The sequence below is a fragment of the Aristolochia californica genome, unplaced genomic scaffold (assembly GCF_029961685.1).
Source record: "Aristolochia californica isolate CCGP_79_NKW_82.1479 unplaced genomic scaffold, dmAriCali1.0.hap1 SCAF_2, whole genome shotgun sequence".
Classification (NCBI taxonomy): Eukaryota; Viridiplantae; Streptophyta; class Magnoliopsida; order Piperales; family Aristolochiaceae; genus Aristolochia; species Aristolochia californica.
Genome location: NW_027181881.1, coordinates 48,195,591 through 48,216,644, shown reverse-complemented (window position 1 = coordinate 48,216,644; position 21,054 = coordinate 48,195,591). Strand labels below are relative to the sequence as shown.

Below are 21,054 nucleotides of genomic sequence, written 5' to 3'. Positions count from 1 at the left end.
TAAATAGAACTAACTCATGATAGGAAAAATAGGTCAACTAGAGAAACAAATCTCCGTGTCAAGGGGCAAAATCCCAGGATGAAAAATTTGTCAACTTGTACTTAATACGATGTTATTATGAACTCCAATGCTCAAATTCCAGATTCGAAAATTACAAATTAAAAAAATAATTACAGACTGTGGGCAGTTAGGACATGATTACATGCAGGAACCGACGTATCTTTCCTGCAGTACACAGAATAAGTTCATACATCCAAACAAAGTGACAAAAAGAAGGATTCAGTAATAACTGGTTTACTTTTGGTAATCTGGTCTTTGTACAATGGTTTAACCCAGAATTTATGCAACAGTATTAGATAAGAAGCCTACATTTTCACATCTTATCCAAGACCTTGATTTGACGATTTAAATAATTTGAAGTTAGAATAAAAACACCACTCATCTGGTAAGAGGCATGAACAGTTGAAGTAAGCAATCACGATACATGCAGACATTTGGAGCAGCCGACGTATTTAGCTAATGATTTTTAACAGAACAGGACAGCAAGAAGTAGATAAAAAAAAAAAAAGTAAAAGTATCAGATAAGAGCATATTCAACACTAGATAATTCCATGATGCTGGAATTAGCATACCCGACAAAATTTATAAGGAAGAAAAGCTTGAAGTGTAACATGAACATGCATAATTCTCAAATGTACAGATGAACAGTTAACTGCACCAAATCCAGACCAAACTGGAGTTGGGGTATTTAGTAAAATAACGTCCTTTCATATTCGAAATCTACACGCACCTATTGAAAGCAAAGTACAAGTCATTTTTCACGTTGAGAACCGTAAAAAAAAACAACATCAAGATTTGGCTCTATGTTTTACATCAGCACAAACCTCTGATAATCGAGAACCGGGTTTTCCAAACAAGGTAAGAAACGCAGTCTGCAAATGTGGACTCGAAAGCGACGGAGTTGGCGAATACCTGTACCAAGTATAAACCAGAATGAATAAAAGCGCCCCCGGTTAGAAAGTACGGAAAGAGAAGCTAAATTAAAGAATTATGAGGCCGTAAATTGTGAATGACGGAGGTTGGCACTCGGAAGTAGGAACTTGAAAGCGTTTCAATTCAGTAATTTGAACCTCCGTGCGAGAGTGGATGCCATTTCATAAAAGAAAAGAGGCCCAAAAAAAGAAAAAAAAAGATGGAAAGGATAAACTTTTTAAATCGAATCAAATGAAATAGTCAAAAGGATGAAGATGAGAATGGAAACATCAGGCTTCTAAACATGTTGTTTTTGTTTAACAAGTAATTGTTCTAGTTCTAAGAAAGAGAATGATTTCAGTCATTAACAGCAGTAATCGTCCAGCCAATGGTCGTCTGCAACTACACCATAGAACAATAGTAGAAAAAAAGAGCCACTTAATATGTGCATTTACCTGCTTCTTAAAATCCCAGTCCTCTTCCATACATGAAATATTAAGTGGGTCTCAGATGACGAAGAAATCCGGTCGGTGCCAAGCTTCTAAAAGTCAGCAATTGATGACAGCTTTGGTTGAGATCAGGATTCAACGCCTCCGTTCTTCACGGTAGAGAGAAACAAAAATAAATTGTATGGGTTTCTCGAAGTAAATATTCACTTAATCACGATAATAATCATTAATTGAAGATTAATAAAATAATAGGAGACAAAGAGGCAACGGGAAGGACAGGAGATTTCGTGCCCACTTTCCTAGCCCTACCGCACCACATGTCCTCACATGTTCCGTGTGGACCCCCACGACTTTCATCACGGACTCGCTCATTACAATTTTGAATAAAAACGAACAATATTTATTTAAAATAATTTCTATTATTTAAGATATATATATATATATATATATATATAAATTTTCATGTCACAAAAATCAACTATAAAGAGAGGAAAGACCTCTCTCCCTGCTGTCTCCAGCCCACTCTCCCTGCTGTCTCCAGCCCACTCTTATTCATCTCCTGATTAAACAATCCACCGAAACTCAGACCGCATTTACACGTTGTCACATCCTGTCTCTCTCTCCATCGAGTACTACTAGCAGGGCAGGGAGGAGAGGAGAGGGAACTGAGGGGGAGTAGAGAGAAGAAGGGAGAACATCCACAAGGGTTTTCGAGTTTCGATTCTGAAGATGCACACCAAGTCTGATTCGGAGGTTACCAGCCTCGCGCCGTCTTCACCAACTCGGTCGCCTCGCCGTCCGGTCTACTACGTGCAGAGCCCTTCGCGGGACTCGCATGATGGGGAGAAGACGACGACGTCTCTTCACTCGACGCCGGTGATCAGTCCGATGGGATCGCCGCCGCATTCTCAGTCCTCCATCGGCCGCCACTCTCGGGAGTCTTCCACCTCCCGATTCTCGGGTTCGCTTAAACCCGGGTCGAGGAAGATCAATCCGAACGACCCGTCCAGATCTCGCAAGGGGAGCACGAAGCCGTGGAAGGAGTGCGCGGTAATTGAAGAGGAAGGTCTGCTGGAAGAGGAAGATCGGGAGAGGGGTCTACCCCGAAGATGTTACTTCCTTGCTTTTGTGGTTGGGTTTGTGTTTCTGTTTTCGGTATTTTCGCTGATTCTGTGGGGGGCGAGTCGGCCTCAGAAGCCGCGCATAACTATGAAGGTGAGTGGACGCTACGTTTGATCTCTTTCTTTTTTCCGTTATTGTTTTCTTTCAAAACAGGAATTTGAGGTGATTTTTCTTGAAAGGGATGTCTGCTCGTTTTCTGTAAAGTGGAGAGCTTTGCATGTTTTTCTATGTTTTCACCAAGTGCTCCTTTTTTGCTGTTTTCGTCTGAAACTTGGTGCTTCTCGTTTCGTTTTCAGATTTGTGTTTCTGTAAATTTCCTTGTTTTTTCCTCCGAACTTCACCACCAGATCGGTGATTAGGAATTTAGGATCATCTAGATTATTTCAGTTTTCTTGCCTGAAACACTGATCTTCAGCTATTCTAATGAAATTCTCGCTGGGCTTAGCGGTTGAACACAATTTCCTCTGTGATTTGACAGAGCATTACGTTCGAAAACTTCAACATCCAGGCAGGGACAGACTCAACGGGGGTCCCCACTGATATGCTCTCCATGAACTCCACCTTAAAGTTCACCTTCCGGAACAAAGCCACATTTTTCGGAGTTCATGTTACATCGACACCGATTGAGCTCTCTTACTTCCAACTCAACGTCGCTAGCGGCCAAGTACATTTCTGTACTCCAGTCTTTAAGTTAAAAAAATTGATCGTCATCTCAGAGTGCACATAGTAGTATCTCAATTCCTCATATGTTTCAATAACTTTGCAGATGAAAAATTTCTACCAATCTCGGAAGAGTCATAGGTCAATGACCGTTGTCGTCATCGGAAGCAAGATCCCTCTATACGGAGGCGGAGCCAGCTTGACCACCCCAAACGGGAACCCCAAAACCAATACTCCAGTTCCTCTAGCACTAAGCTTCATGGTCAGATCCAGAGCTTACGTTTTGGGGAAACTAGTCAAACCCAAGTTCTACATTAATGTCCAGTGTTCAGTTATTCTAGATCAGAAAAAGATGAACCAACCTGTTTCTCTGAAGAACTCGTGCAAGTACGATTGAGTGAACGGTAAGTAAAGCCAACAAATAGAAAAGAAACAAAAACAGGATGATGACAATGGACGAAAGTTCTGGCTTGCCAACTTAGCAAGTCTCTCCATTGGATTCTTCCGGCCAACTGTGGAGGACAGATAAATGACGCGGTTTCGGGAAGAAAGTGCTCGAGAAGACACGCTGTATTCCGTGACAGTGGCTGATGAGATTGAGTGGATCTATTTGTTGTTTATTATGAGAAGCTTAGTTCAGAATAATGCCAGGAAGGGTTTTTGTTAATCATGGGTGGGTGGTTTTACTTTGTTTTTTCCCGTTAGCCTTCTCTTTTTCTTTTTTTTTTCTTTTTTCCTGGGTGGATCGGAGACTGTAAAACCCACCCTTGTGAGTCACATTATTCATTCGCATAAACTCAAAGTTCAGAAATCATATACATTAACCACTGTAATTTAATTCCGCCGCCGCTTCAGTAGCTTCTGTTTCCGACTTGTAGTTGTCAACACAGAGAAAACGGAGCTTCTAACGACGTGTTTCCTCCCAAATCCAATCTCGTACCAGCTCAGGACCCACAATTCCCAATGTAATCGCTTCTGAGTCTAGCGCCGACACTGGCCAAATCTGTGTGGACAGTTTTGTACATGGCCACCCAGACTATGGGCGCGATGCCCCTCCCCGCCGCCGTCGATGCCGTGTTGCTCGCATGTCTGTAGAAGTCCCCCGAGAAATTGTGATCGTATTCTATGGATATGTCGAAGCGATGTTCTACTGTTTAATACCTTTTGCTAAATGATCGAGCTCGGGTAAAATTCTTGTCACTGTTGGACGAATTGAAGGCAATGCTCGTTTCACAGTGACCCCTCCTCCTAGCCGGCACGGGCGGCCTATTCCGGTCATTGAAGCTCTTAACTCTCCGGCTAGATGCTAGCACCAATGATCCCAATGATTAAGTCGTTGCCGAACTTGACCGCGGACCAGATCTCCCCGTGTATCTGAAGGCCGAGGAAGCGAGGGGTGTGGGTTGTGTCATGTGTGCACTGTGAAGCTTGCCGTAGGTTTTAAGTATCGTGGCGACATGACTTTGGAAGCCTTTCCAGTTGGCGGAGCGAGTCTGACAGCACGGCATTGCAGCTTTGTAGGGCGCGATTGTACATGTAGAGATGAGGAGGGAGCCCCCCGGCTTCGGGAAGAGAGATGAGAGCAAAAACCAGAGGTCTTGTGTTGCGAAGTGAGCAGCTGTGGCTACGACTGTGCAGGGGTCATGTTGAAGTTGGGTTTACCTAAACTTAAACTCGAACCCGATGTCCAACCCCGAAATATGAACCTAAAAAAACTTGAAAAACTTAATTCATCAAATCTGAACCTGGCCCGATCACCATCTTTGTAACCTCATCCTTGTAAACCCGATCCATTCCCACCTGGTCCCCGTAAAATTCGACCCTTTTCAATCCCGTTTTATATATTTGACTCATATATGGGTCGGGTTAAAGACAGATTTGGGAAAACCTGTATTTGAGCCAAAATCCAAAATCCAAAGGGTTTTTTTCCCACTCCCACCACTGACCCAGAAGGTGAAATTATAAACCTAAACCTAGGTTTTTTGGGTTGAGTCAGGTCGGATTTTATAAGGAGTCCGACCCAATGTCCGCCCTAGACATGGCTGACCCATCCATGTGGATGATGTAAGTGGGGGTGGCACCAAGCTAAACCAGTTTGTAAACCATTTGAGCTTGGCTAAGTTTAGTTTTTACTTGAGCTCGACTTAAGCTCAAACTTGAAATAAGGTTCATTAAGTATAACAAACCAATCTCGACTTGTTAGCTCGTGCTTATCATAGATTTGTTTACAAAAATATCATTTACTCTAATTGTTTTCATCAATTCCTTTATTAGTTAGTTGATAGTTACTCTTATTTACCTCAAACCTCAAAGTTCAATTTTTTTGGGTTCTTCAACATCTAATGGTATAAAGTTTATCACAATATTCTCTTTATTTATTTTTTATAATATTTTTATTTTTAATCTTAAATATAGGTTAAAGCTCGAACCCGGCTCGAGTTCGAGTTCGATTCCAATTTTAGGTTCGAGGCTAAGCTCAAGTTCAAAGTATTCATATTAAACTAATGTTAATTTATAGAGCTTTCTCTCTTAATTTATAAATAAATTTTAAATTTCGTATTTTTTTTTTTAAATGTTTAGGTCTAAGACTAAACTTTTAGTAGCCACATTTTTCATTTTATTATAGACAACTCGGTACAAGAACAAGGTTAGATTTTCATTAAACGGCTCTTTAAAAACAGGATCTCTGAATTAATTAACGCATAGACTTGAACTAATCCAATAGAAACGGTTCATCAAGACCTGATCACTGATAATGCGCCCTGGTTCTGCTCACCGCTATGCATCTTCGTCAATTCCTGGAACATTTGTCCAAGTTTCATAACAACGATCGAGTAATGAAGATCGAAAAGAAAAAAACATGTCGTTTTGCCTACCATTGGGATGCGTTCATCACTGTACACCCGTGACCGGATCACACGCCCCAGTTCGGTTCCGAATTTCTTCTCTCTCCCTCTCCGCGAACTAAGAAAAGTGGAGAAAAAACTCATCCACTCGACGAGGCCAAACTGCGCCTGACAGTAAACATTAAAAATCAGAGATCAAAATGAAGCCACCACATCGTCTTCCCTCTTGTTCAGCCTTAAACAGAGAGAGAATTAATGGCCGCATTCAAGCCGCACCGAATTCTCTATCCGTAAATTACCATACAGTCACTGATTGCGTCTCTTTACTATTTTCACCGGCCACCTGTGTCTGGCGTCATCGACTACAGCCAGTACCCCGTAGACAGACGACTGCATCGTGATTACCAGAGTCTCAGAATCTGGGACTGGAAGGATGTATTGTTGATCTCGTCCATCACACGCGTACTCTCGACACGAAGATGAGGAAGAAATAGTGATTAAAATCAACAACGGAAAAAATCGTTCTTCAGGGAGAAATAGTGATTTAAATCTATAACCCATTTCAATTCTAAGGTCGACATGCGTAAGAGACATAAAAATCACAATGCTTGAATTGGAATGACGCATTTTGAGTACAATTTTATTTTCGTTCTGTCAATGCAAAAAAGCCTAGTTTCTATAACATCAAACACAAACCACTGATACAAGCCATTTCATTGTCAAATGCGCCCTAGGTTTAACAAAACTGGAGCTAAATCCAGATGACTGAGTTCAATGTTCAACCACTAGCGAGAGTACCACCAAATCCTCCAAAAAATAGGTGGAAGATCTATAGCTGAACTAAGACTAGTAAGCGCTAGCCCTGCACCTTGTGATCTTGGAACATCCCCTCCTGTAAGGGTGAGCAGGGCCTCTGGCCCTGTAACAGTTGTGTGTATAGTAGGACCTTCCGGAGCGAGGTGGGCACGGGACTCTGTTCGCCGCGAGAGCTCCATACGATATATAGTAATGTCTATTCCAGTAGAGAGATCTCCTGCTCATTCCCTCCTCGGCGTCGACTTCTTCCATTTCGTCACCGAAGCCGAACTCGGAGTTATCCGCCTGCCATTCTTGGGAATCGCCCATGAACTGCAGGCTTGAATCGACGAACTGGCCTTCTGCGACATTGGCGAGTAGCAGGGAGACGAGGAGAAGAGAAAGCGCAAAGTTGAGGAGAGGAGACGCCATTGCCGGAGCTTGGGAGAGGGAATGTGGAAAGTAAGAACCGTGACGCAGTAATGGCCGCTGAATTTAAAAGGGCCGGAGGAGTGAAGGAACATTGGGGCCCACCTCATGTGCGCATGCTGGAAGAGGTGTCAGATTTCTGACCGATCATTAGTCGCCAGCTGGATCTGCTTTACGATAACGCGGCATTGGGGTGTCGTGCGCCACTGCAAAAGCAATCAGGACCGTGTCCTGCTAGTTTGCGCATTGTGGACAAGGGCGCCGGCCCGGCCTGAGCGTTAGCGTAAGCCTTTGTGAACGCGTGGCGTGGCTCCCGACTCCAGACCGTCCCGTAAGTCGCTAATACTGACGTGTTACGTGGTAAACCGTAGTGCGCGGTGCACGTGTCGATGAGTCCATGTCTCCAACGCACCCGGAACCATGGTTTGCTCTTCACTTTAAAAAAACCAAGAGAGGATTTGGCTCTTTCTTTCTTTTCCGATTCAGTGAACTCGAGCCACTGAACTTGAAGCCGATTGGAAGCTCAAGTTGTTGCGTTTCCTACTTCCTATTCTTACCTACTCCACTCTACTTTTGTATAATGCAGGGTGCCTTTGGCCTTCTCAGATTTAAGCGTTACTCTTTAAAAATGTTATCCTGAGTTTAAGATAAAATATGTTTACATATAACTATTATGTACATCTAAATATGTTTACATCTTATATTCTCTCATTTGGTCCGAAGAGTTGTAACATTATGTGTAACAATATCCAATAATTCTATTAAGAGACACCCAAGTGTGTAATGGTGGAATGACTAGTAAATTAGGAGAATTTTCATAGAAATGACGTGAAATGGTAATTATGCAAGCTAGTGTATGTCTTCTTATGTTATTTTCCTTTTTGAAGCATGTAGCCATAAGGGCATTATAGTGTTGGGGATTTGGGGATTTTCTGAGAGACGACGACGGCCAGAGGGAAACAGAGCGAGAGAGAAAAATTTGATTATTCACTGTAAACCTAAGTTACAAGAAGTTAAATATTTCATACAGGAAATTACATAAAAGGTCTAAACAAGACCAGTATTTACAGTCATATCCCGAATGAAATCGGGACCCAACAAAACTCCTCCTCCCGATTCATGAGGTAAAACCCTCAATCAAACCTGCTTTGTGACGACAAGCTTCAAGCTTCAAAGGAGGTAAAGACTTTGTCAACATGTCGGAGCCATTCTCACTCGTGTGGACTTTCTCCAACATCAATTCTTTCTTTTCAAGCATATCACGTATCCAATGATGACGTAGATCAATGTGCTTTGATCTCGAATGAAATGTGGGATTCTTGCTCAGATGGATTGCACTTTGACTATCACAAAGTAACACATACCTCTCTTGCCAAATGTCCAATTCTTGAAAGAACTTTTTCATCCACAATAGTTCTTTGCATACTTCGGTGATTGCAATGTATTCAGCTTCGGTTGTGGAGAGTGCAACACATTTCTGTAGTCTCAATTGCCATGAGACAACACCATTCGCAAAACAAACCAAATAACCGGATGTTGACTTCCTCGAGTCAACATCTCCGGCCCAATCGGCGTCCGTATATGCCTCCAGAACTGGTTTACTAGCCTCGTAACAGAGACAATAACCAGTAGTACCGCGAATATACCGAAGAATCTATTTCACAGCATCCCAGTGAGTTTTTCCAGGGTTGGAGAGATAACGACTTACCACTCCAACAACATGAGCAATATCCGGCCTTGTATACACCATTGCATACATCAATGCACCGATCACGGATGCATACGACACCTTCTTCATTTCTTCTTTCTCCTTTTCATCCTTTGGACAATCATCAAGTGTCAACTTGAGATGACTACCAAGTGGAGAAGAACCCGGTTTGCATTTGCTCATATTAAACCTTTCAAGCACCTTTCCCAAATACCTTTCTTGTGACAACCAAAGCTTGCACCTTTCCCGATCTCTAGTGATTCTCATACCAAGTATTTGCTTTGCGGGACCTAAATCTTTCATTGCAAACTCATTCCCAAGCTTTTCTTTCAAAGCTCCTATCTCCTTTGTATCATTACCGACAACCAACATGTCATCGACATAGAGTAAAAGAATAATGAAATTATCACTGGAGTACCTTTTCATGAAGACGCAACTGTCGGAAGTGGTCTTGCTGAAATTGTTGTCACACATAAAGGATTCAAATCGTTTGTACCAGTTTCACGGTGCTTGTTTCAAGCCATAAAGGCTCCTCCTCAATCTGCACACCAAGTCCTCTTTGCCTTTTTCAGCAAATCCCTCGGGTTGCTCCATATAGAGCTCCTCCTCCAAATCACCATGGAGAAAAGCGGTTTTCACATCAAGCTGCTCAACCTCCAAATTCAAACTAGCGGCCAAACCAAGTATAACCCAAATGGAGGACATCTTGACCACGGGCAAGAATATCTCCTCAAAATCAATCCCCTTCTTTTGATCAAATCCCTTCACAACTAACCGAGCCTTGTACCTCGGCTTTGAATCTGTGTCATCTGATTTCAAATGAAACACCCACTTGTTCCTGAGTACCTTCTTACCCTTAGGCAATTCAACTAACTCAAAGGTGAGATTTTTAAGCAAGGAATTCATCTCATCTTGCATAGCTTCAAACCACTCACCCTTTTGCTCATGACACATAGCTTCTTCAAAGCTTTCAGGTTCACCACCGTCTGTGAGCAAAACATACTCATGTGGAGAGTATCTTGAAGTAGGCCTTCGTTCACGATTTGATCTTCTCATCTCTTGTAAAGGTGGACCTTGATTTTCTGATTGCTCACCTTGATTTTCAATTTCGGTATGTTGGTTGCTTTCAACTTCTTGGTTACTCGAGATGGGTGTAAGATCAACAAAGTGACTAGAAGAGGTTTTCACATTTTCAGGATTTCCCAAATTCTCAACAGTTTCTTCTTCAAAGAAAACTACATCCCGACTCCTTAACACCTTCTTCTCAATCGGATCCCACAATCTGTAACCAAATTCACCGTTTTTGTAACCCAAGAAAATACACTCTTTTGTCTTGCTATCAAGTTTGGCTCTTTCATCTTTAGGAATGTGCACAAATACTCGACAACCAAATACCCGCAAGTGTCCATAAGACACATCTTTTCCGGTCCAAACCCGCTCGGGAACATCACCATCCAGTGCATGAGAGGGTGAGAGATTAATCAAATGAACAGCGGTGTTCATCGCTTCACCCCAAAAAGCTTTTGAAAGCTTCGAATGAGAGAGCATACACCGTATTCTCTCACAAATTGCGCGGTTCATTCTCTCAGCTACTCCATTCTGTTGCGGCGTTTTTTGGCACCGTTCTTTCAAGCTTGATTGCATTAACCTTGCAGAAGGTTTCAAATGGCCCTCGGTACTCACCACCATTGTCTAATCGAATGCATTGCAATTTCTGACCTGTTTCTCTTTCAACTGCAGCAAGGAACTGTTTGAACACTTCCAAAACTTGATTCTTTGTCTTCAAGGCATAAGCCCATAGCTTTCTAGAATGATCATCCACGAAAGTGACAAAGTAAAGAGCTCCTCCAAGTGTGTTATCACCCATGGAACAAAGATCGGTATGAACCAAATCCAAGACATTCGACTTCTTGGTGGTAGTACTTCTCTTGAAAGCAATTCGATGTTGCTTACCCGCCAAACAATGCGTACATGATGTCAGAGATGTACCATCACTCGGCACACAATCATTTCTAGCCAGAATTTGAAGCCCTTTCTCACTTATGTGACCTAGTCGCAAATGCCACAAATCGGTTGAGTTACCTTCTACTGCATTCACCTCACCACATAATTTAACCCGCGTTGTATAAAGCGAGTTTGATTTTTCACCCCGGGCAACAACAAGAGAACCTTTGGACAACTTCCACTTCCCGTCACCAAAATGACTACGGTACCCTTCATCATCAAGAGCACCAACAGAAATCAAATGAAGCCTCATATCCGGCACATGCCGAACATTCTTGAGAAGTAACTTGCACCCCACACTGGTCTCCACACACACATCTCCAATGCCGGAGATGTAGCATACCCCATCATTCCTCATTCTTACTTTGCCAAAATCACCTTGCCTATAGGAAGTGAACAAGTCACGTCGAGAAGTGACATGAAATGAAGCTGCTGAGTCTATCACCCAAGTGGAGTCATGACTTGTGAAATTGACAAAACCGGCATCACAAGCAATGATCACTTCACCATCATATGCAGCGGCAGCGGTAGTGGTGCTTTCCTTCTCATTCTCATCAGATCTGGGTCTAGACTGATCCCTCTTAGTCTTTGCTTTTAACTTTTTGCACTCAAACTTTATGTGTCCTGGTTTTTGGCAATAGTAGCAAACAATGTCCTTGCGAGATTTCGATCTCCCTTTCGACTTATCATTGATCTCATGTCCGTGAGAGTTTCTATGTCTGCTCCTTCCACGATTCTCAGTAACAAGAGCAACTGACTCGTTTGTAATGCCCAACTCTTTACGCCTCAACTCCTCATTGAGCATGCTATCTTTCACCATGGCAAGAGTCACAGTACCATTCGGTGCCGAATTACTCAATGATACTACAAGAGTCTCCCAACTATCTGGTAAGGAACTCAAAAGAATTAAAGCTTGTAGTTCTTCATCCAAAGCCAATTTCATAGTAGCTAGCTGATTCACATAGTCCTGGAACTGACTCAAATGCTCACTTACTGAGGAGCCCTTGTGATACTTCATGTTCACAAGTTTTCGAATGAAAAAAGCTTTGTTTTGGGCTGTTTTGCGCTCATACAAACTCTCAAGTTTCTCCCACAACTTCTTGGCATCGGTTTCTGTTGAGACATGATGAAATACGGAGTCATCAACCCACTGTCTGATCAAGGCTACAGTTTTACGATTGGACAAATTCCAAGCAGCATCAGTTTTATCCACTGGTTTCACACCCATTATCGGTTCATAAGCATCCTTACAAAATAGGAAATCTTCCATTCTGGACTTCCAAATGGAGAAATTGGACGAAGATAGCTTAATCATCGTACCCTGATTCTGACTTCCCTCCTCCATTCCAACAATTTATTGATAAATTCAGAACACACAAAAAAAAAATTACTGGAACGAAATTACCGGAACAGTGTCGTCGGACCGAGCACACGACAGGCTCCTCTCCTCTTTCTGCCGGCAATTGCTTACTGCAGCAGCAACGAAAAAAAAAATTCTCACTGACTTTCTTCTCTCTCTGCGGCAACGGCTCCGGACAGGAGCCAGAATTTCTTCTCTCCTTGGCAACGGCGCCATACAGGAGCCAGAGTCCCTTCAACGGAACCGAAAAAAAAGGGGTGAGCGTCGGGAGGGCGTGCACGGAACGGCGTTCGGTAGGGCAGGTGGCCGGCGAGTCAGGCTACGGCAACGACGCTGGGGACGATACGCAACGGGAACTGAGACCCGACTTTTACGACAACTCCGTCAAGCTCCGGGGCGGAGATACTCCACCCGACGCCGAAAAACAATTTGGGAGTCTCCCTGCGTCGTTGCCGAACGGGAACCTCTCTCCTGCAGTCATCGCCGAACTGGTTTTACCAGCTCTGATACCAGATGTTGGGGATTTTCTGAGAGATGACGACGGCCAGAGGGAAACAAAGCGGGAGAGAAAAATTTGATTATTCACTGTAAACCTAAGTTACAAGAAGTTAAATACTTCATACAGGAAATTATATAAAAGGTCTAAACAAGACCAATATTTATAGTCATGTCCCGAATGAAATCGGGACCCAACATATTGTTATTGCAAACACTTTCACACAACTATAAATGTAGTCTCAATACATGGAGTAGAACATTTAACCATTTTTCTCTTAGTTCAAGTTCGTCCATACAACTCTCTTTCTTTTCTTTTACCTTCTCTCTCGGGAGCTAGAATTCTTTTCTTTTCTCCTTCCCTTTATGAGTAAGACTAAAATGCGTATTTGAATCCTATCAAACGCATTAACATTTGTCAATCTCAAATATATGTGTATACATGTCAAAACAAAAGCTAAATAAAAAACAACAAATTTGTTTCGAAGTTTTATCAAATACAACAACTAAAATCAAATAAAAAGTAACCAATTTGAATAAAAGCTCATCTTAGTTATATGATCCTTAAACGAATTTGGTGGCATGTCTTTCATCAATAAATTTGCAATCATTTGTTTTGTATGAATGTATTTTATGAGTACTTCATTGGATCTAACACACTTCTTGATGGATAAATACTTTAATTGATATGTTTATTTTGACTTCTACTCTTATTATTCTTAGTCAATAACAAAAAAAATTGAAATTTCACAAGCAGTAAACTCGACTAATGTCCCTCAGTTGCATGATATACTCGCATACACATCTAATGCTGGTGAATTTCAAGATAATAATTATCTTATCAAGGTGTTAACAAGTGCCTTATTTGAATATCTAGTTGTTCATCAAAAGCCTTCATATATTCCTTAACATTCTTGCATTTAGGAATGAACCCATAAATTAGTAGTCTTATTGCGAGATTTAATGAATATCATATTCAAGCTATTATATCTCTCCCATCGTTCATATTATGTAATTTTAGCTAAAGTACAAGTATCTATAAGTACAACAAGCTCTTCATTCCTCTATTGATAAATTATCTTGGTTGGTTATTCTTATATACAGAAAGATATTTGTAACTGTCGATGTAATATTTTTAGAAGATATTCCTTAAACAAATTGTTTACTTGTCATTATAGGTATTGTTGTCCCTAGTGTTGTGGAGGATGCTCCTAGCCACATACCTAGCATTGCAACATTGAGGCCACTACAAGTCTATTAATGTCAAAATCCTTCATTGAGGCCACTACAAGTCTATTAATGTCAAAATCCTTCCAAGACCCCAACCAAGGTTCTCTCTCCACCTTGTTGCTAAAATCTTCTCTATTGCAGCTCTTAATGCAAGTGTTTAAAGTCTTCCTATTTCTCTTCGAAAACAAATTTTTATCCTCAAGTAAACAATTGAGGATTCCATCTCCAACTAAGTTAAAATTGAGAAATTAATTACTTTGAAACTCCACGAAGAATGTTTTATATGTTCGATTCAAATAAAACAACTCTTTAAATCGAGTAAAATATATTATAATTAATTATTATTATTATAAATATAAAAAATCAATGGTGTTCTTACAAATAATATCTTTGTTAAGAAAGAAAAAATCGGATGCACTCAATTTTGCTTCTTTATCTTCAACATTATCTTCAGTATATAACCAAAAAAAATTTAAAATACATTTTTAAAAAGTGTAAAATAAGACGAGAATTAATTTTCGTCATTTATTTGAACTTGATGATTAAATTGAAGATTGGGTATATATAGAGACTTATGCATATACTTAAAATTTTAATAAGATAACATTTTAAATTTAATAAATTGAATTTACATGCAAAAAGTAAGTGAAAATAATGGATTTATTTATAAAAAACCTAAATATGAAAACATATAAAATGAGTAAGTAAAAGCAACAATGAACCCACCCAGTCAATTTGCTGACTCGTCGGAGTCAAGTCTATTTCTAGATCCACGAAACCGGCCTAACTCGGACAACCCGACTAAAATCAGGTGGCCAACTCGGGTCCCGGTACGGCCTGGAACACCTTGATTATAAATTTATAAACCGAGTCCCAAAGTAAACTAATTCACGTTGCTAAAGCACAAAACTGCAAAACCATGCTGTCGTACATGAGACACAGAGACAGTATGTGGTCCTTTTCCATCCAAGCATCTTTATTTTACAGCCGTAGACGACGATGTATGCTCCGCCGTGATATGCACGGTGGAGGAGTAAAACCTGGCCACACTTTTAACCCAATTGAGCACCGACAACCAAATTTTCTGTCACATCAGACAATGTTCCGGTCAACTGCGTCTTCTTCTACGTTTCTGCACCACCAAACCGGAACCCAATTGTTCAGTGCCTGCCGGAACGCAGAAACAGCTCCTTATTTTCTGAAAGGGTACGCTCTGTTGCTCCTCTGACTATTTTTTATTTTATTTTTTGAATCCTTGTCCTTATGTATGGGTTTTATGTTTTATCCTTACTGTTCATTTGAGGAAGAAAAACTACAGGAACACAGAATTTATTTCCATTTTCTTCTCCGATCACCCAGTCTTCCATTCGCTATGCTGTATGACGCCAACTGTCCCCACTTCCGCATTTTTTTGAGAGCTTGCTGACTCTCGGTTCCGTTCTTTTATCTCTTCTCTGGGTTCTCTTTATACGAGTTTTTCCGCTCAAAGTTGTTTTCGTGGATTGGTTTCGAGTTCGTGGAATTGAAGATTGGTTTCGTTTGAACCCTGTGGTTGAATGATTACCTTCACCTGATTGATTCGGGATAAGTGGGTGTCTTTTCGGGGTTTGTTGTTTTTCCACTTCGATGCGGATAAAGGTGAGTTTTGACGTCTGATTGACTAAGCTAATAGTTTATTTGAGTTTATAGCTTCAACTGCTTTTTGGAGTTTTCTGTATCGGTTTTGTATTTCTGTTCATGCATTTCTTTAGCTCCGAATCCGCCGACTCGGTTTAATTATGCAGTCAGCACCATATTTAAATATCAAATCTTGCGACGTCTGACGGAAAAGGAGTGCATCATTGCATTATTAAACTCAAGTGTTACCCAATCCTTTCATTAATTCTGTGACAATGATCTTAGATTATTAAACTCAGAAAGTTATGAAGAAATTACTGACCGACTTGTCTCCTGGCCCCGGAGCTAGCTCGCAGACAGTGGGCCAGGCTGAACAGAGTTCTCATTCAATTATGAACCTTTCGAGGGGTCTAATCAGCACCGCCATGGATGATCCCCTCCGTTGTCACGAACAATTTAACATTTTATTGAGATTAACGTTTTACTCTTTCTGCTGAAAGATGAAGACTGAATGCCCCACGAATGAGAATATTGACAATATTGCTTTTGTGGGTTTGTCTCATATGTCTGTTTTCTATACAGAGTTGTTAGATAACTGCATAATGTGAATGCAGCAATATAGTGAAGTTGTAACAAGTTGAATTGAATTCCCAGTTTGACTTTCTCTGATTATTGTATAATTGTTTGAGGTGATTTTTTGCTCTCTTCAATGTACTCATCTTCAGATTCTGCTATTTCCGCGTCCTGGGTCTCTTGCCTGATTTTACCCGCTGCTCATTTTCATAACGAGATGGATTCTGGTTCAAGATATGCCCCGCCCGAGTCCCGCGCAGTCGAAGACAACGAGGTGCAAAGCGGCTTAAATTCACAGGGAATCGATTCTAGATATGCTCATTATGACAATACGGAAAGGCACGGACGTCTACGAACCCAGGAATCGTTCAACAGTAGACGACATTCGATTTCAGGGCGGAGAAGTTCTGGCCATTGGGGGATAGGATCTTTAAGTTTCTCTAAGGGAGTTTCTTCTCTAATTTCGGATGATATTCAAAGCGAGATTAATGCAACAGCGGGTGATATTGGGGATCGTGTGGTGACTGAGGAAGGATACGACGCTGTTAGCAGTTCAATACTCCAAGAAATTGGATCTTTTAGACATGATTCTCTCTCTTTTCCAGATGATGCTCTTGTTTGGCCTTGTGGGATGTTCTTACATGATCCAAACTATCCAAATTACCCTTCACCAGTGTCGCCACTTACTGAGGAAATCCTGTCTCCCTTGCCCACTGATCCGGTATTGTACAATGGAGATAAAAGTCAAGATAAACTGGAAGCTGCAAACTCATCTGAGAAGGTCAGTTTATTTCATATGAAAGAATGTCAAATGAGTCTAAATGCATGCATCTGCATTTCCATTACACAGCAGTTTTATCCTAATTCTATGCTGTTAGTATTATTCATGGACATCTATGAAAGCGATTCTGCGAGCTCTTTATTAGTTTCAGTTTTAGCTTAAAATATTGCAAATTTTTTTACTCTTATGCTCACGCAGTCGTATTACAATTTCACGTTCTTGTGGTAGGGAAATTTGGTTGCACTTTTCCCATTAGAATATCTCTTTTGACACAGAGGTACTCTCTATGGCCCTGTCCATGATCTGTATTTGGTTGTCATATCTTCACTCTTTTAGTGAAGTTCATCAAAATTGCAAGCGAAAATTAGCATGTTCAAGTGTCTGGCAAATCTGAACAACCTCTGAGTGCTAGGCCTGTTCAACCAATCTAAAAGTTATCAGCTTATATAGAAAGGGTGTGAATAGACTTGAACTTTTTACATGTTTGTTTCTTTCAATCATTGCAGTAGTCAGCTTGTAAGACATTTGTGGGCAAGGCTGCCTTGGATACCCATGAAAAAGCCCTTGGGAAGGGTAAAGCAGACTCTAGCTAGGAATCTCTAAATATTATAGGATGTGGTTGTTTTAAAAAAAAAAAAAATTTAATCCATTTTCAAGTGTTAGTCCTACAATTCGTTATTTGTTTGTTCTCAGTAGCCAAGCAGTTGTTTGGCCTGCAAATGCTATTACATCTCAAATGTTTGTTGGGTTCTGTCTTCCTTCATGTTATGAGACTTCAATCTATAATTCCCGATGTACTACTTGTTGCTTTTGTGAGGACCTTGGACAATCCCCTACTTGTATTATGCAGCCTTAATTCACTATATGGATGATAGATACTACAAGACCTTATGTACATCCAATGGCGTGTTGTGAATTCTATGTACAAACATTGGTTTATGCCTCAAAGATGTTTATCCTTTTTCAGGATGGTACGAAACGTGTTCCAAAGTTGTTGTTGTACATATCATGTGTTGCACATTTGGCTGTCTTTGGCATTATGGGGGTAATTCCTATGAACTTTTGTGTGCGCAGTCTATTTTGTCACTTTTTTATTCAAGAAACAACTCTTCTACCAATATTTGCTAGGTTCTACAATTTGAAGTAATATTATAGCTCTTAAGTGTTCCAAATATTGCAACTTCATTAATCACTAATATCCACAAAAGATGGTAATGCATTGAGAAATTTAGTAAAATCAAAGCTTGTAATGACTCTCTGAAAATCAATCAATGAGAAAAGAGAAATATTTGATAGTGGAACATGACCTGAAGTACTGCAGGATTATATTTGATGTCTTTGACATATCATCAGATGCAGCTAAATTACTTGTTTTGATTCAATGTTATTCTCTGTGGCTTGGAGCATCAAAGTTGATCTGACAATTTGTAACAATGACACAAAGTATTAGGATAGCCCAAGACCACAATAATGAGCCTCGGGACATGATTGGCTCTCAGACAACAAGTTATCTGAGATTCCTATCCAGTTGATGATAGAAGGAGGCATAAATCAGCCAAGTTAATAGATAACTTGTTTTCACTAATGCATTATAGGATCTTTGAGTGACCACTATATGAAGTTTCCAATTTGAGTTTACATCTAAATTGGAGTTGTCTAGAATTGAAAACTCTGCAGTTATTGACCTCTGCTCACTTGTACTAGAATAACTGTGGAACACTCTTTCTTCACTAGAACACTTATATGTTAGATGGTTTTAAGTGATGCAGAATATTATATTATGAGTTTGTTTAAACATTTTATGGAGTTTGGCAGGCTAAACTATTTGAAACTTGGTTGCAGGTGTTTGTTAGGTACTTACTGCAAAAGCTGTTTGGCCCAAGCGTTGCTGATATAACAAGTGACCAGAGTTCTCTCTATCTTGACCTCCCATCTAACATGGTCTCTCTTTCTCTCTCTCTCTCTCTGTAGTGGACAGTCAATCTAGTTAGATCAATACTAAGAACATCTGAATATTTGAATAACTCTGGTCACAGGTTGGATCCTTCTTCATGGGTTGGTTTGGTGTTGTTTTTAAAGGATCAATAAGCCATACTTCTGAATTTCTGGCCATTGGATTGACTACAGGATTTTTGGGTAGTCTGACAACATTCAGTGGCTGGAACCAGAAGATGCTTGATCTCTCAGTTGATGGCCGGTGGCCTGCTGCTGCATTTGGAATATTAGCAGGTATCAAAGTTAATTTAAGTTAATATAGCACCCTAGGAATTGTAATATTCATCAAACTGTGCACATTGAGCACTGGTTATCATTACGGTGCCTCTGCTAAGGTAATAATATATTGCAGTTTATCTCAAAAAAGAGCAAGAAAAGTGAAGCAAGTGGGGTAGCCTCTTTCTAAAATAATTTGCTGTTAATGAGAAAAAAGATGATTCTATCCAACTAATACTAACACTTTGGTTCGTGTATTTCATAGTTTTAGGACTGTAGAGATGACAATTCATATAAAAAGATATTTTTGTGGTTTATTTTTCATATCAAGCTAACCCATGTTAACCTTTCATTCCTGAAGAATAGTGGATGTCTACCGAGTCAGTCCGCCATAATCAGACTGGACTCCATCTGATATCACTATGGTTACTCAGTGGAAACATGAATCTTCCTTTAGGTTATATCCTGATCAGGTTGTGCTTGGTCTTAGTATCATCAATAGCAGAATTTAAGATAGAATACTTTTTTGATGGTCATTGACTACCTTATATTTTCTCCACAGGCATGATGCTTGCAGTTTCCTCCATTTATTTAGGAGTCCTGATTGCTAATGGCTTTAGAGAACTTGTGACTAAAATAGGACTGACTGGGATAAGGTGGAAGTTAGAGAGCTGTAAGAGCCACACAATTGTATTAGTCATCATGTTACTGGTTTTGGGCATACTGTGGGGAGTGAGTGGGGAGCTGCTCAGGTCCCAGTTGAAACACAACCATAGTACTTCTCAATTGTGGTTGGCATGCCTGGTGGGTCCAGTTGGTGTGTGGATCAGGTGGCGTTTGGCTCGCTGGAATGGTCAGGGTCTACTAGGGAGGAACCGCTCATTTAAGTGGGTACCATTTGGGACACTCACTGCCAACATCCTTGCAGCATGCCTTATGGCAGCCCTAGCCACCACTAAGAAAGCGGTAAGAACTTGAACCGGAAGGTAATTTATAAATTTTGTTGACATATTTGACAAAAAAACTGTCTCTTAATCACCCCTTTCATTGAACAAAAGATAAACTTTTGACTGCTTCATATGCAGCCTCAGGAACAGTTTCAACTTCCAAACCTTGTTGACTCCACTCTCTGTCTCTAACTAGTTGTCTTCCTAGTGCAGGTAGACACAAGGCGGTACGATATAGTTGTTAACGGCATCCAGTTTGGGTTCTTAGGCTGTCTTAGTACAGTTTCAACCTTTGTTGCAGAAATTTATGCTATGTACCAAAGCAACCACGAGTGGAGGGCAGTTATATATGCTCTCCTTACCATTGTTCCTTCGTATGTATTGGGCACCTTGTTCTACTCGGTGCCTGTGTGGGCTAAGGGATACAAACAGTGGAAATCCTAAACTTTACTTTATTCATATGAAAGATCTGTTTTTTAAAAGCTCTAGGTGTGTTGTATTTAACTCAGGAACGGGAACTGACTCGATGGACGGGTGAAACCCTATATCAGGACTGGGGGACACGTCGACTCAACGGAGTTGTCTCAGTTGAGTCATGGTTTGACTCAGTGTTGGAAAATCATAACCTTTATAAATAATTATGTTATAATCATGACCTTAAATTATTTATAAATAATCGGAGTTGTCTCAGTTGAGTCATGGTTTGTATATTTCCATTTCATTCTTTTTGTTAATAATCATAACCTTCAATTTTTTTTTATCATCCGAGACAGTACGTACAGGTGTACGATTGCGATCTGCCCCCCAAAGTCGAGATTCCTCCGGTATTGAAGTAATTTACTGAAAAACCAGGAC

At 40.6% G+C, this 21,054-nt stretch overlaps 2 protein-coding genes across 3 annotated transcripts; both read left to right on the top strand.

The window, feature by feature from the left end:
- Positions 1-1,943: 1,943 nt before the first annotated feature.
- LOC137955855 (NDR1/HIN1-like protein 1) lies at positions 1,944-4,060 on the top strand. Its single transcript, XM_068803031.1, has 3 exons — positions 1,944-2,636; positions 3,022-3,207; positions 3,310-4,060. The coding sequence occupies exons 1-3, from the start codon at positions 2,151-2,153 to the stop codon at positions 3,598-3,600; spliced, it is 963 nt and encodes a 320-aa protein (XP_068659132.1). The 5' UTR covers positions 1,944-2,150; the 3' UTR covers positions 3,601-4,060.
- Positions 4,061-15,194: 11,134 nt separating this feature from the next.
- LOC137956858 (fluoride export protein 1) lies at positions 15,195-20,891 on the top strand. 2 transcript variants are annotated; one of them, XM_068804510.1, is made up of 7 exons: positions 15,195-15,276; positions 16,413-17,041; positions 18,009-18,086; positions 18,884-18,982; positions 19,078-19,270; positions 19,815-20,218; positions 20,413-20,891. In XM_068804510.1, the coding sequence occupies exons 2-7, from the start codon at positions 16,478-16,480 to the stop codon at positions 20,641-20,643; spliced, it is 1,569 nt and encodes a 522-aa protein (XP_068660611.1). In that variant the 5' UTR covers positions 15,195-15,276; positions 16,413-16,477; the 3' UTR covers positions 20,644-20,891. The 2 variants fall into 2 exon arrangements, with proteins under 2 accessions (XP_068660611.1, XP_068660610.1); XM_068804509.1 differs by lacking the exon at positions 15,195-15,276 and having other exon boundaries at positions 16,283-17,041.
- The last annotated feature ends 163 nt before the right edge of the window (positions 20,892-21,054 follow it).

Bases quoted from the DNA above. Each gene is read 5' to 3' on its own strand.
- LOC137956858 (XM_068804509.1), top strand. From the start codon at position 16,397: ATGTACTCATCTTCAGATTCTGCTATTTCCGCGTCCTGGGTCTCTTGC. The intron at 17,042-18,008 runs GTCAGTTTATTT...ATCCTTTTTCAG, and splicing joins CTGCAAACTCATCTGAGAAG to GATGGTACGAAACGTGTTCC. The intron at 18,983-19,077 runs GTCTCTCTTTCT...CTCTGGTCACAG, and splicing joins TTGACCTCCCATCTAACATG to GTTGGATCCTTCTTCATGGG.
- LOC137955855 (XM_068803031.1), top strand. From the start codon at position 2,151: ATGCACACCAAGTCTGATTCGGAGGTTACCAGCCTCGCGCCGTCTTCA. The intron at 2,637-3,021 runs GTGAGTGGACGC...GTGATTTGACAG, and splicing joins AGCCGCGCATAACTATGAAG to AGCATTACGTTCGAAAACTT. The intron at 3,208-3,309 runs GTACATTTCTGT...ATAACTTTGCAG, and splicing joins TCAACGTCGCTAGCGGCCAA to ATGAAAAATTTCTACCAATC.